Raw genomic sequence first — 13,555 nt, forward strand, 5'->3', positions numbered from 1 at the left:
TGCGGCGACCATCTCTCGATGGATCAGACAGACGGTGGTGGAGGCGTTTTCTCTTAAGGGCAAGGTTCCTCCTTTCCCTGTCACGGCTCACTGTGCGTGGGTGTTGAGTGCCTCTTGGACTTTCCGCCATCAGGCGTCAGTGATGCAGGTTTGCAAGGCAGCCACTTGATCATCTGTACATGCGTTCATCAAGTTTTACGCAGTGGATGTGTTTGCATCCTCGGATGAGTTCTTTGGCCGCAAGGTTTAAGGAACAGTCTACTTTTCCTTCTCCTTTATGGGTTTGTTACAATTGGGCCCCAGTTGTTGCTTGTTGGGCCATGTTATATAATTGGCTATGTTAGCCGTGGGAATTGCATTCTTTTAAGTTTGTCCTTTCCCCACCCCTCAGTGGTTACTGCTTTTGGACACCCCATCCATCTATGAGTTAAAGCAGCAGCTACGTCCGTCGGTGGACGAAAGAGAAAATGGGAGTTTTTACTTACCGTAAAATCCTTTTCTCTGAGTCCGATGGACATAGCTCCCACCCCTCTATTCTCTGAAGAGTTGGGTTTTGGGTATTATTCCCTGCTTGCAACTAAACTGAAGATGCAACGGTAAGGCCAGGGGTAATAACCCAAGGACGCCGCCCCCCTGGGTGTGTCAAAGCCTTTGGCTCTACCTGGTCACTCCTAGTGGGATGGGCATATTACCCATCCGTCTATGATTTAAAGCAGCAGCTACGTCCGTCGGTGGACTCAGAGAAATGGATTTTATGGTAAGTAAAAAATCCCATTTTATGGCATGCCGCGTCGGCATCCCAGGTAGCCAACACTTGGAATAAGACACTAACTTCCCCTGATGCCAGAGACCGCATTCTTAGGGGCTACAACTCTACTTGCCTATTTGTCCATAACGAGTTCTGGCGGGAACAACAACTCAAGATCTTACATGGAGCCTATCTCCCCTGCCTGAAGTGGGTACCGGAGCACAAGCGCAGAGTCTGCTCCTTGTGCGGAGCGTATCTTCCTGACTGGGCCTGCCCTCAGATTTCTCGGTTTTGGGACAAAATTCTTACATTTATTTTGGACACACTAGGCCTCTCTCTACCCAAAGACATTTATGCTCTACTATTTGGCCACTTGGACACCACTTCCTCCCTCCTCAATAAAGCTGCTCGAAAGTCCCTAGTCCACCATAAACCCTGGATTCTGAACTGTCGTATGGTGGCAAGGAGAGCTAATCGGCCGGACGTCTGCTACCCCAACCCCCCTCTTCTCACCTACCTGATTCCCCCCCAGTTCGCTTCAAATTGCAGGCCCCTTGACTCATATTTAATGGAGGTACTAATGTTTCATTTTGTTTACAATGTTGTTTTTCTTCGCATGTACCGCATTGTTTTGTACTTTCTGTACTGCAAAATCCTAATAAAATGTTTATCAAAAAAAAAAAAATCCCATTTTTCCAGCACTGCCTTAACCTTCTTGGGCATGGAGTTCACAGGTTGCCACTGGTGTCCACTCCTCTAGGACGACATCACAGAGCTGGTGGATGTCAGAGACCTTGCACTCCTCCACCTTCCGTTTGAGGATGCCCCACAGTTGCTCAATAGGGTTTAGGTCTGGAGACATGCTTGGCCAGTCCATCACCTTTACCCTCCGCTTCTTTAGCAAGGCAGTGGTCATCTTGGAGGTGTGTTTGGGGTCGATATCATGTTGGAATTCTGCCGTGTGGCCCAGTCTCAGAAGGGAGGGGATCATGCTCTGCTTCAGTATGTCACAGTACATGTTGGCATTCATGGTTCCCTCAATGAACTGTAGCTCCCCAGTGCTGGCAGCACTCATGCAGCCCCAGACCATGACGCTCCCACCACCATGCTTAGATGTAGGCAAGACACACCTGTCTTTGTACTCCTCACATGGTTGCCTTAGACACGCTTGACACCATCTGAACCAAATAGGTTTATTTTGGTCTCGTCAGACCACAGGACATGGTTCCAGTAATCCATGTCCTTAGTCTGCTTATCTTCAGCAAACCGTTTGTGGGCTTTCTTGTGCATTATCTTTAGAAGGCTTCCCTTGGGACGACAGCCATGCAGACCTATTTCTCGCAGTGTGCTGTATATGGTCTGAGTACTGACAGGCTGACTCCCAACCCCTTAAACCTCTGCAGCAGTTCTGGCAACACTCATATGTCTATTTCCCAAAGACAACCTCTGGATATGACGCTGAGCACATGCACTCAACTTCTTTGTTCGACCATGGCGAGGCCTGTTCTGAGTGGAACCTGTCCTGTTAAACCAGTGTATGGTCTTGGCCACCATGCTGCAGCTCAGTTTCAGGGTCTTGGCAATCTCCTTATAGCCTAGGCCTTCTTTATGTAGAGCAACAATTCTTTTTTCAGATCCTCAGAGAGTTATTTGCCATTAGGGTGCCATGTTGAACTTCCAGTGACCAGTATGAGAGACTGAGCGTGAGAACACAGAATTTAACAAACCTGCTCCCCATTTACACCTGAGACCTTGTAACACTAATGAGTCACATGACACTGGGGAGGGAAAATGGCTAATTGGCCCAATTTGGTAATTTTCACCTAGGGATATACTAATTTTTATTGCCAGTGGTTTAGACATGAATGGCTGATGCGTTGAGTTATTTTGAGGGGACAGCAAATTTACACTGTTATACAAGCTGTACACTCACTACTTTACATTGTAGCAAAGTGTATTTTCTTCAGTGTTGTCACTGAAAAGATATAATAAAATATTTACAAAAATGTGAGGGGTGTACTCACTTTTGTGAGATGCTGTCTCTTTTTTTATTATCACATTTTTGTTTTAAATATCCAGTATATAGAAACAGTGATATGATGATGGGATGTACTCAATCCCTTTTTGCTTATAAATCCTTGATAAGTCATGATATGTCCTAGCCGAAAGCCAGGTTATGTCATGGATAACCTGTTCTTCTGTCAAGATTCGACAAGGCACTCTGTCTTAAGTGCTTGTCAGTGGAGCAAAAGAAAATTTTGTTCTTTGTGAGAGCCTGCTCTTTGCTGGACAAAACTATTTAAAAGGTGACAGGAGGTAAGAATACTCGCTTATATTACTCGAACATAAGAATCAACTGCTCAGGTCAACACCTTCCTATTGTGCGTTCAACTGTTCTTTCCAGTCCACCAAGTCTGATTCCATTTCCTAGACCCACAAATCCTCTTGCATCCTCTTGGTCTCAGGTGATTCTAAATCCCCTTGACAAATCAAGGGTTAAAGACCTGCAGATTTATCCACCGTCGTAGGAATGTCCACTTCCACTAGTTCCATCAGCGGTGAAATCTATTTGGTCACTTAGTGAATTTCATCATCACAATCACAGAGACTTCTTTATATCCATCCATAAAAAGGATGTGTAGTTACACTTTTCCATCTTCCCATGTCATCAGCAACTTCTGAGCTTTACCACAACTACTGTCAGTTTGTTTGCCTTCCATTTGGTTTTGCTTTGGCATCGGGGAAGTTTACAGAGGTCCTCACAAAGGTCCTCACAACCAGTTTGGAGGCTTTCCAGCCATATCTTGATGATCTGCTGCTACAGTAGCAGACGTCTTTGACTTTGGACTCTGTGTCAATCGTGATGCAGACCGTGGAAGACTTTGGGTGAATCCTGAGCTTCGAGAAGTCAGCTCTGATTCCATAACATTGTTGGAGTACTTGGGTCTTCTCCTGAATACTTTTTATACCATAGTCCTTTCTTCCCCAGCTGAAGTTGCCAAAATTTCAGAATCTTTTTTGGCAATATCAATCCCGTTATTGGCCATCCCTGTGGAACTGAATGTGAGTGCTGTAATATTCACTTTAAAGGCAGTTACATTTGCCTACGTCCACTCCAGAACTTTTCTACGTAACATTCACACAGTGTTAGACAAATCCAGTCTTTCCCTGGACAAGATGTTCTGGTTACATTCTCGTACAAAGATATCCCTGTCATTGTGCCTTCTGTACCTAGCTTTTTTGGAAGGTGGACTTTTTCTTTCCTTACACTGGGGAGGGGTTCTGGTTTATCTGTCTGTCCACACGGAGAAGGTGCATGTGTGCTTGCGCATCTGTCACTGATGTTGCCATTTTACCGCCAGACGAGCTATTTAAACAGAGCCATTACTCTGGTTCAATGCAGTTTCTTCTACAGCATTTCTCATGTGATCTGTGACCTGTTACCTGGATCAGATTACCCATTGCCGATCCAGCTTCTCCTAACCATCCCTTGAACTCTGCCTGAATCAAATTCAGCTTGCATCTGACCTCTGCTTCTGCCTGCTCCTGTTAACACTGTACTGCTTATGTACTTGTACCTGATCTGATTATCAGTCTCTGACCAGAGACTCCACACTCCACACAGACTTTTTCCTCCACACGCTACCTAGCAATCCACTCTGGGCCGCCTTGCTTGCTACCAGCCATTACCTGCTTAACCGCCCGCCTACTGTCCAAGCCAATACCTGCTCATCACCTGCCTGTTGCCAGCCAGTGTCTGCTTATGACCTGTCTGCTACCAGCCAGTACCTGCCCATTCCAGCCTGCTACTGACCCACTGTCACCAGCCTGTTATTCTGCTGTGGTCCACTGACAGCTTTCTTCTGCTCCGGCTTGAACACCCTACTCAGTTCTGCTGCTGGCAGGACCACTGTACACTATCATGCCATCAAGGTTCACTTGCTAATATTTCACTGATTTGAATTTTCATTCAAGGGGTTGCATATGTTCCCCCTCAATGCTTCGCCACCACTCCAACTATAGAATTTAAATCTATTATTGTTGGTGTTACTAAGACCCTAATGTGAACCTATTTTGGACATTTTTTTGATGTTGTTATCCATGGGACCCCATAAAGTTGTCTTGAGCAGAACATTCTCCTTTTTACTTAAGGTGGTCTCTGCCTTTCCCCTTAATGAGGATGTTGTCCCACCTTCCCTGTGTCAAGTACCGGTTCTTCTCTGTATGTGATAAAGGGCTGTCAGGCTATACCTCTTAATTTAGTACCTGCTTGATTTAGGCAGATAGATTACCTGTCTGTTTTTCCAGAAAGTCCTTAGAGGTTCCCTGGTATCTCGCATGCATGCGTGGGAGTGATGTCACCACGGGCCGGCCAGTCAGATGGCCAGAGCCCACGAACCAGAAATAAAGACCAGCTGAAGGTGGAAGCCCTGTCAGCAGTGACAGCGCACAGCTGGAGATCTTTATTTTAAAATACGTATTTCATAATGTGCTAGTATGCGATACATTATTAACATTATTGTCTTATTGATTGTTTTTACACTTGCTAGTCCTCTCTTCTAGGCCAGTGTTTCTCAACTTTTTTTTAGTCAAGGCACCCTTTAAAATTATAGACCATCTCAAGGCACTCTTTAAAATTATGGACTGTCTCGAGGTCACCCCATTCTAAATGTAAAAAACTATTCTAATAGTTCTACATAATACAGCAACATCCACACATGTAGGACACCCAACGTTAGGGGTGATTTTTTTCTTCCAAAGCAAATACACTTTTGCACACTGGTTCTGACTAGTATTCCAATGTTTCTCCTCTCCCTTAATTTCTCTCCATCAGTCAGCTAATGTGACCCCAGTACTGAGGTCGAAAGGCATAGGGAGGGTCAAACAAGGATGCTGTGGAGGCGACAGACATCCTCCTTATCAGCTGATGACATTATTGGTTGTTAGGATGCCAGTCTCTAGAAAGTTGTAATGGTGCCTAAAGAAAACCTGTGGCTTTGTGTAACTGAAAGGCAGGCTTTATCCACTTTCTTGCTTGTATACAATTTTTGAGCAATCTTTAGGATTTTTGCCAAGGAAACCCCAGAAGAAGCTTCCAGACACCCCAGGGCACTTGGGATTCCTGGTTGAAAAAGACTGTTCTAGGCTATTCTTGTCCTAATAAATTCTTTGAAATACCTCCAAGGTGTGTCAGTAGATGCTGGTGAGCAAAGTGTTTCATTTTACGGTTGCAGAGAAATCACAAAACAATTTAGTTGTTCCTCTGGGAGTAGTGCTACACATGATTGATGTATCTGCCCTGCAGATGCTAGTTTTGGCCAAAAAGTTATGCAAGTGAGTGTTTAATGCCCTTGTCTTGTCTTGGTTTTGGGTATATTCTTATTGGGCTGGTTTGTCTGTTTTGTTTTGGTGCACCAGCCTCTCTGTTTGCACTGCTTCCAGACATCCTTTGGTTGCTTATTGTTAATAAAACTGTGTCCCACAATGGATAATAGAGAAAATAGGATTTTAGTACCCACCAAAAAATGATTTTGTTGGAGTCTATTGATGGGCACAGTTCCTTACCATCATACGCTATTTATTCCTTTTTAGTCTGCTTGATACATCTGTTGGAGGAACCTCTAGGGAGCTTGCCTTCATTTCTTTTGTGCTTCATTGCTTATTTCTTCTGTAGGCGGCAGTATACCCAACCCTTGGTTGCTTACTCCTTAAAACAAAAAGGGTTTATGGTGAGTACCAAAATTTGATTATTCTGCGTCATGACAAACTTTAAATTATCGTGATACTCAAAAGAGTATTATGTACATCTGTTGGCACTCATCAAAGCCCCACCTATCTTGGTCCAAAAACAATTGAAAAGACACAAAATAAGATGGCAATATGCCTGTGTATATGTTTTCTTATAAATCATTGTTGATGTAAGGATCACTGATTTTGTTTGTTTTTTTCATTTTTTTTATCCTTTGTAGCAAACGGATTGCAAAGCTGTGATCCAAGTGGAAGAAGACAGTACCCTGACCGATGGAGGTTTTTTTATAAACATACAAATTGAAGATCCTCATATCCCAAGAATGTGGGTTGAGTCCCACCCAGACCAAGACAGTGAGGTAAAAAACTGTACCATCTCCTGCACAGAATTCTAGTTCCAGACTTTCGTTCTAGGGTAAAACACATGATATATTTCAGCTGGAATATCTGATCATTTTTTTGCTGTCATGTATTTCCTAAATGTTCATCATGGGACACAGGAAAAGTAGAGTTTAAGAGCATTAGGCTATGCTGCTGCCTATGAAAAAAAAGAAAATGTTGGCCAACCAAGTATAACCCTTCCCAATCCAATGATGCATAGGTTTTTTACTAGTGTCCTAGGAAGATATATGTCTTTTCAAACCCATTTTTTCTAAACCTTTTTACTTTCATTAGGACTACTTTTTCTTCAATCAAGATTGGTCATTATGATGCTGAGCTGGGACTTGTTATGCAGTTATCTGGAAAGGGTTATCCTCAGTGCCACCTGAAGGCTGTACTAGGACCCTGCTAGAATGAGGATGCAGTGTCCGCTAGTAATGTGCACTTTGGGTGCTGGGCTCTACTTGTTGTTCTCTCAAGGCACCTAGTGTACGGGCTTGAAAAATTGCGGAGCACTCTACATGTCCAGTGTCATGACACAATCTCTAGTGTGATCCTGATCCCTGAAGACTGTCTCAGGAGTATGCCTCCAGTTGGGGCAAAGATTTCCTGGAATGTGACATGACCACTGGGTTCTGCATATGGAGCTCTCCAGTGCATAGTTACTGTGGTTTTAGCTCCAGAATATTTTCCGGGCCTTTGACTGTGGTATGTCTGGCGCTTGTCTTCATGTGTCAAAAATGGGACATTTCTCCTGCAAGGGCTGAGTCACTAGTAGTTGTGTCACATAGACCATTTCACCATATTTTCCCACTTTTAGTACAAGGATTTTTTTTCCTACCAGAGGTGTAACTGGAACCTTCAGAGCCCCGGTGCAAGAAATTATGATGTACCCCCCCAATGGTTTAATCAGTGGCAGCAGTTGTAGTGGAGATAGCATCTCCCCCACCCCCCTAGGAGGACTGATCCTATCAGTGGAGGTGGGCGGGGAGGATGTGATCAATGGCAATGTTGGTTGTGGGGATACGGATGACATCAGTGGTAGTGGTGGGATAGGGATGACATCAGTGAGCGTGGTGGGATAGAGATGGCATCAGTGGCGATGGTGGTGAGATAGGGATGACATCAGTGGTAGTGGTGGGATAGGGATGACATCAGTGACAGTTGTGGGATAGGGATGGCCTCAGTGGCAGTGGTGATGAGGGGATAGGGATGAAATCAGTTCATTGCCACTGATGTCATCCCTATCCCCACTACTGCCACTGATGTCCTCCCTATCCCCCCGCCACTGATGTCCCCCCTATCCCCACCACCACAGATGTCATCCCTATCCCCTCCACCACTGATGTCATCCCTATCCCCACCACCACTAATGTCATTCCTTTTCCTCCATCACCACTGTCTGATGGGGGGGGGGGGGGGGAGAGAGCATGGGATCAGTCAGAGGAAGTGGTGGGGGGGATGGGATCAGTGACACTGGCGCTCACCTGCCCTGTGTCAATCGATTCTTCTCCTTGCTCAGTGTGTCTCTGCCTGCATCTTGCTCCCTTCACATGCCTCCAGTGATGCCTCTCCTGACATGGGGTCTCCTCGCAGAGCAGAGAGCTCCTCCCCCTTCACTCTACTGGCCGTCAGCTGACTTTCTCCTCCCAGTTTTTGCCTTCCAACATAGCATCTGACTGGACTCTGCAGCAATGGGCGGAGGGTATAGGCAGGCAGTCCGGTATGGCAGTGACTATGAGTGCTCAGCTTCAGCCACAGTGTACTATCTCCCGACTCATTGCATGCTCCCCCCATTGGCAGAAGGGGTGGGCAGGGCCCTCCCAGTGGCAGAGCGGGCGGGCAGGGCTCCCCCACAGTGGCAGAACTCTAGGGCCCGGTCGTACGTCTGACCTTTGCGACCCTGGTAGTTCCACCACTGTTTCCTACCATTGCTTTTATTGCAATAGTAACCGGTATTACCCCGATTTGTCCCGGTCAATCAATTACACAGTCGCCTCCACTTATATAACTTCCCCTGCTTCTACTGTATTCTGGGAATATTTGTCTTGACCTTTTCAGGCAGTGCAGAAGAAGCTGCCCTATGGGTGACTTCAACTCAACTCATGATCCATTAAAAACATGATAGCCTGTTATGGTGTTCAAGCACTGAGCTCCTTATTGGCTCTTTCCAGACCTCTATGTACTGCGTCAGTTAGCCACAGAGTGCTCTCCTATTCAGAGTTGTGGTATAGATTTTGGTATAACAGAGTCTCTGCAGTCTATTATGTGTGTAAGCCTCTGCATGTGGCAAAAACTCCTGATATTTGTCTTTTGATGCTTATGCTCTGCATAAAAGCTATTTTAACTGTACAGTAATCCCTAATTTCAGAGTAGTATTATTACCAATATTCTGTACTCTTGAATTCCTTTAAATGCTGTTATGAGCCTATTGTGGCCCTACGCTGTATATAACTACATTGCCTTGGAGCCGTGGTTCAGCCCTTACTGTCTCCCAGTCTCTGTATACTCGCGTGAGTGAGTTTATTGTTTGATGTTACCATATCTTCAAATAAAAACTGATCGCTGCGGCGCTGCCTTATGCCTCTCCGTGCACATTTTTGGTGTTTTGCAGAGTACTGTTAGGTTTATAGCTATGGAAAAGCCTTTAAGTGTGTCAGTGTCTTTTTCTTATTCAGAAGAAAGTATTTTCCCGCTTCTACCTCTGTCCGCTATGCTTGTGGATTGTCCGGTCTGGATTTTTTCAACTGCATACATTCAAAAAAGAAACAAAAAATAAATAAAAATGGTCAGACTTGATGGACTACTCTGTCTTTTTCTGCCATCACTTTTTTTGTTTCTATTCAGTGTTCTGGTCACCTCCAGCTGATTACAATCCTTATCAGCATCTGCTGCTTGAGTTTGATTGTGTCAGGTGTGGCATGCCCGATATAGACCCCCTAGCCTCCAGATCTAACCATAACCTGGACAGGTTTGTGTCCAGATACAGGAATTCATTGGTGGAATCACTGGATACTTTTGTGGCTTTGTGGATGAGTACAACTTGATCTGTGACTTACCTCTTCTGAAGCTCCTTCTTCGTCTGTTCCACAGGATTGAGATGAAGGGCATTCTGGTGATTCACATCGCACCAAACTAGCCCAGAAGAATGCAGTGCTTTGACTCATCAGACTCCTTGCAGACACCCCGTGGGCTCTTTCAAATTGTCCTGATCTCCTTCTCTAAGAATACGTATCCCACCGTTTTTCTGCTCTGTCACACTTTGACAATTACTCAGGCATGCAACACTGTACCCAAATTTAATTGTCATAATTTTTTATTTAGACAGAATTTTCTTTTGATGGTATTTAAACATTTCCCACCTGGTCAATGTACATAAACTGCCAGGCAGGTGCTCCCTAGTTCTAGGAGGATGTATGTCCTCCCAGAAGCGCTGTGATTAGGCTGTCATTCATCATGCATTGCTTTCTACTGTTACATAGTTACATAGTTTGTGAGGTTGAAAAAAGACATCAGTCCATCCAGTTCAACCTTTGATGTGTGTGTGTGTGTTTGCTGTTAACCGTACATTGTATACCCCTGTATGTTGTGGTCTTTAAGGTGCCCATCTAATAGTTTTAGTCAGTGGCCACGTGTCTTATTGTATTCCCTTTCTCTGAAAAGGTTGTTCCTTATGCTAGGGTCCTCGCCAGTACAGTATTTGTACATTGATATCATATCCCCCCTCAATCGTCTCTTCTCCAGAGAGAATAAGTTCAGTGCTTGTAGTCTTTCCTCATAGCCGATTCCCTCCATTCCCCTAATTATTTTTGTTGCCCTTCTCTGGACTCTCTCCAGTTCCAGCACATCCTTCCTGAGGACCGGTGCCCAGAACTGGTCAGCATACTCCAAATGTGGCCGGACCAGAGTCTTGTAGAGTGGGAGAATAATCTCTTTATTTCTGGAGTGAATCCCCTTTTTTATACATGCCAGTATTCTGTTGGCTTTGCTTGCAGCGGCTTTGCATTGCATGCCACTGCCAAGCCTGTTGTCTACCAGTACCCCCAGATCCTCTTCCATCCTAGACTAACCCAGAGGTTTCCCCCCCAGTGAGTAGTTTGCTTTCGTGTTTCTGAGACCCAAGTGCATTACTTTACATTTTTCAACATTAAACCTCATCTGCCATGTAGTTGCCCACCCCATTATTTTGTTCAAGTCCGCTTGTAAGGTTTCCACATCCTGCATTGACGATATTGGCATGCTTAGTTTAGTATCGTCCGCAAATACTGAGATTGTACTCGATCTCCCCTCCTCTAGATCATTTATGAATAAATTAAACAGGATTGGCCCCAGGACAGAACTTTGGGGGACCCCACTTTCCACACCCGCCCAATCCGAGTACTCTCCATTATTCACCACCCTCTGTACTCTCCCCTGGAGCCAGTTCTCTATCCAGGTACTCACCCTATGGTCCATACCTACCTTCCTTAGTTTGTACAGTAAGCATTTGTGGGGAACGGTGTCAAAGGCCTTTGCAAAGTCCAGATACACCACATCCACAGGCTTTCCTTTAGGTGGCAGCTCACTTCATCGTAGAAGGTTAATAGATTGATTTGGCAAGAACGATTTTTCATGAATCCATGCTCATTACTACTAATACCGTTTTCATTACTAAAGTCTTGTATGTGGTCCCTTAACATCCCCTCCAAAATCTTGCAGACTACTGATGTTAGGCTGACCGGCCTATAGTTACCCGGGATATATCTCGGCCCTTTTTTAAATATTGTTACCACGTTGGCTTTTTTCCAATCAGCTGGCACCATACCCGACTGTAGACTATCCTTAAAGATCAAGAATAATGGTCTGGCAATCACCTGGCTGAGCTCTTTAAGAACCCTCGGGTGCAAGCCATCTGGTCCCGGTGATTTATTTATGTTAAGTTTCTCTAGTTTAGTTCTAAGTCTATCCTCTGTTAGCCATGGCGGTACTTCCTGAGGTGTATTATTTAGTTTAGCATTACAAGCAGGGTTATTGTAGCCCCCCCATTCTTTTGTGAAGACTGAAGAGAAGAAATATTTAACACTTCCGCATTATCTTTGTCCTCAGTGGCCATATTTACTTTGTTGTCTTTTATGGGGCCAATGTGTTCTGGCCTCGCTTTCTTACTGTTTATATACCTAAAGAGTTTCTTGGGGTTCTTTTTACTCTTTTCCGCTATATGTCTCTCGTGTTCTATTTTAGCCGCCTTGATTTCGTCTTTACATTTCTTATTACACTCTTTGTAATGCTTGAATGCTGCCAATGACCCCTCAGTCTTGTATTTTTTGAAGGTCTTTTCTTTAGTGTTAATATGCATTTTTATGTTGGAGTTTAGCCACCCAGGGTTTAGTTTTGCTCTTTTAAATGTATTTCCCTTTGGACTGCACTGGCCAATCCCTTTGTTTAGTATGCTCTTGGAGCACTCCCATTTTTCCTCCGTGTTCTTTGTTTCCATGGTTCTATCCCATTTGATATTTTCTAGCAGAGAGAGCAGTTTTGGGAAATTGGCTCTTTTGAAATTCAGTGTCCATATATTACCCTTGTGTTTCCTATTTCTATGATTAATACTGAAACTAATTGATCTATGGTCACTGTTTCCTAAGTTGCCCCGTATTTCTGTATCCGTGAGCAGGTCTGTATTGTTGGTAATCAGTAGGTCAAGTACCGCATTGTTTCTTGTCGGTGCGTTCATCATCTGACCCATAAAATTGTCCTGCAAAACATTTAGGAACTGCCGAGCCTTGGCTGGATGCGCGGTTCCTTCTGCCCAGTCTATATCTGGATAATTAAAGTCCCCCATTATAATGACATTTCCCATCCTTGCTGCCAATCCTATCTGTAAAAGAAGGATGTCACAGTGATCACATGATACAAGGACCAAACACAGCGGCCCTGTACCATGGGATAGCTGTCACGAATCACAGTAGCAATCAAAGGTTTCATGAATGAACTGTAATAAGCAATCAGCGTGTAAAACTATGGCGACACTGCACTGCTCTAGTGACCATATATAAAAAAATAAAATAAATCATATATTTTTTTTTTTTGTACATACTGTAACCATAGCAAGTGCAATGTCACTATGGTAACATTGTAACTGCTGTGGTGATGATCATGTAAAATGGCAGGCTGCTCTGATATCACTGTATGCTAGTCCCACCAGCCGTTATCTCTAATCGCCACCACAGCAGTACATTGTCACCAGACCAGTGTGCCAGTCAGTTTACCTAATCACCACCACCCATTCAGTGTCCATAATCACCACAGTCGACTCACAGTGTCCCTAATCACTGCCACCCACTCAGTGTTCCTAATCACTACTGCACTAGTCAGTAGTGATGGACGAACATCGGCTGGGACGGTTCGCGAACGCCAGCCACAAATTTTCTCAAAAGTCCGCGAACCGCGAGTTCGCGGTGGGCCCTATTGACTTTAATGGGAGGCAAACTTTAAAAACCTTTAGGTCATATTTGCAGCCAAAAAAGACGTACTAGCTGTGCACAAATAGTCCCAGCACATGGACAATGTCATAACAGAAGTATTGCAATTGAAAAAGTTGCTCTAAATTTTTTTTTTTACAGCAAAAAATAATTTTATTTTTTTCATAAATCAGCCAGAACTGATAGCAGCCGGTAAATACATGTCTAATACATATAGGGT

The 13,555-nt window shown here is 44.3% G+C and overlaps 1 protein-coding gene across 1 annotated transcript in view; it reads left to right on the forward strand.

Moving 5' to 3' along the window:
- PARP4 (poly(ADP-ribose) polymerase family member 4) overlaps positions 1 to 13,555 on the forward strand; it is a 351,198-nt gene that overhangs the window by 163,751 nt on the left and 173,892 nt on the right. The window contains exon 20 of the mRNA XM_082247633.1: positions 6,718 to 6,855. Coding sequence (XP_082103759.1) covers positions 6,718 to 6,855 — 138 coding nt within the window. The remainder of the gene's footprint in view (positions 1 to 6,717; positions 6,856 to 13,555) is intronic.

Source organism: Pelophylax lessonae, assembly GCF_965119305.1.
Source record: "Pelophylax lessonae genome assembly, chromosome: 2".
NCBI classification, from domain to species: Eukaryota; Metazoa; Chordata; class Amphibia; order Anura; family Ranidae; genus Pelophylax; species Pelophylax lessonae.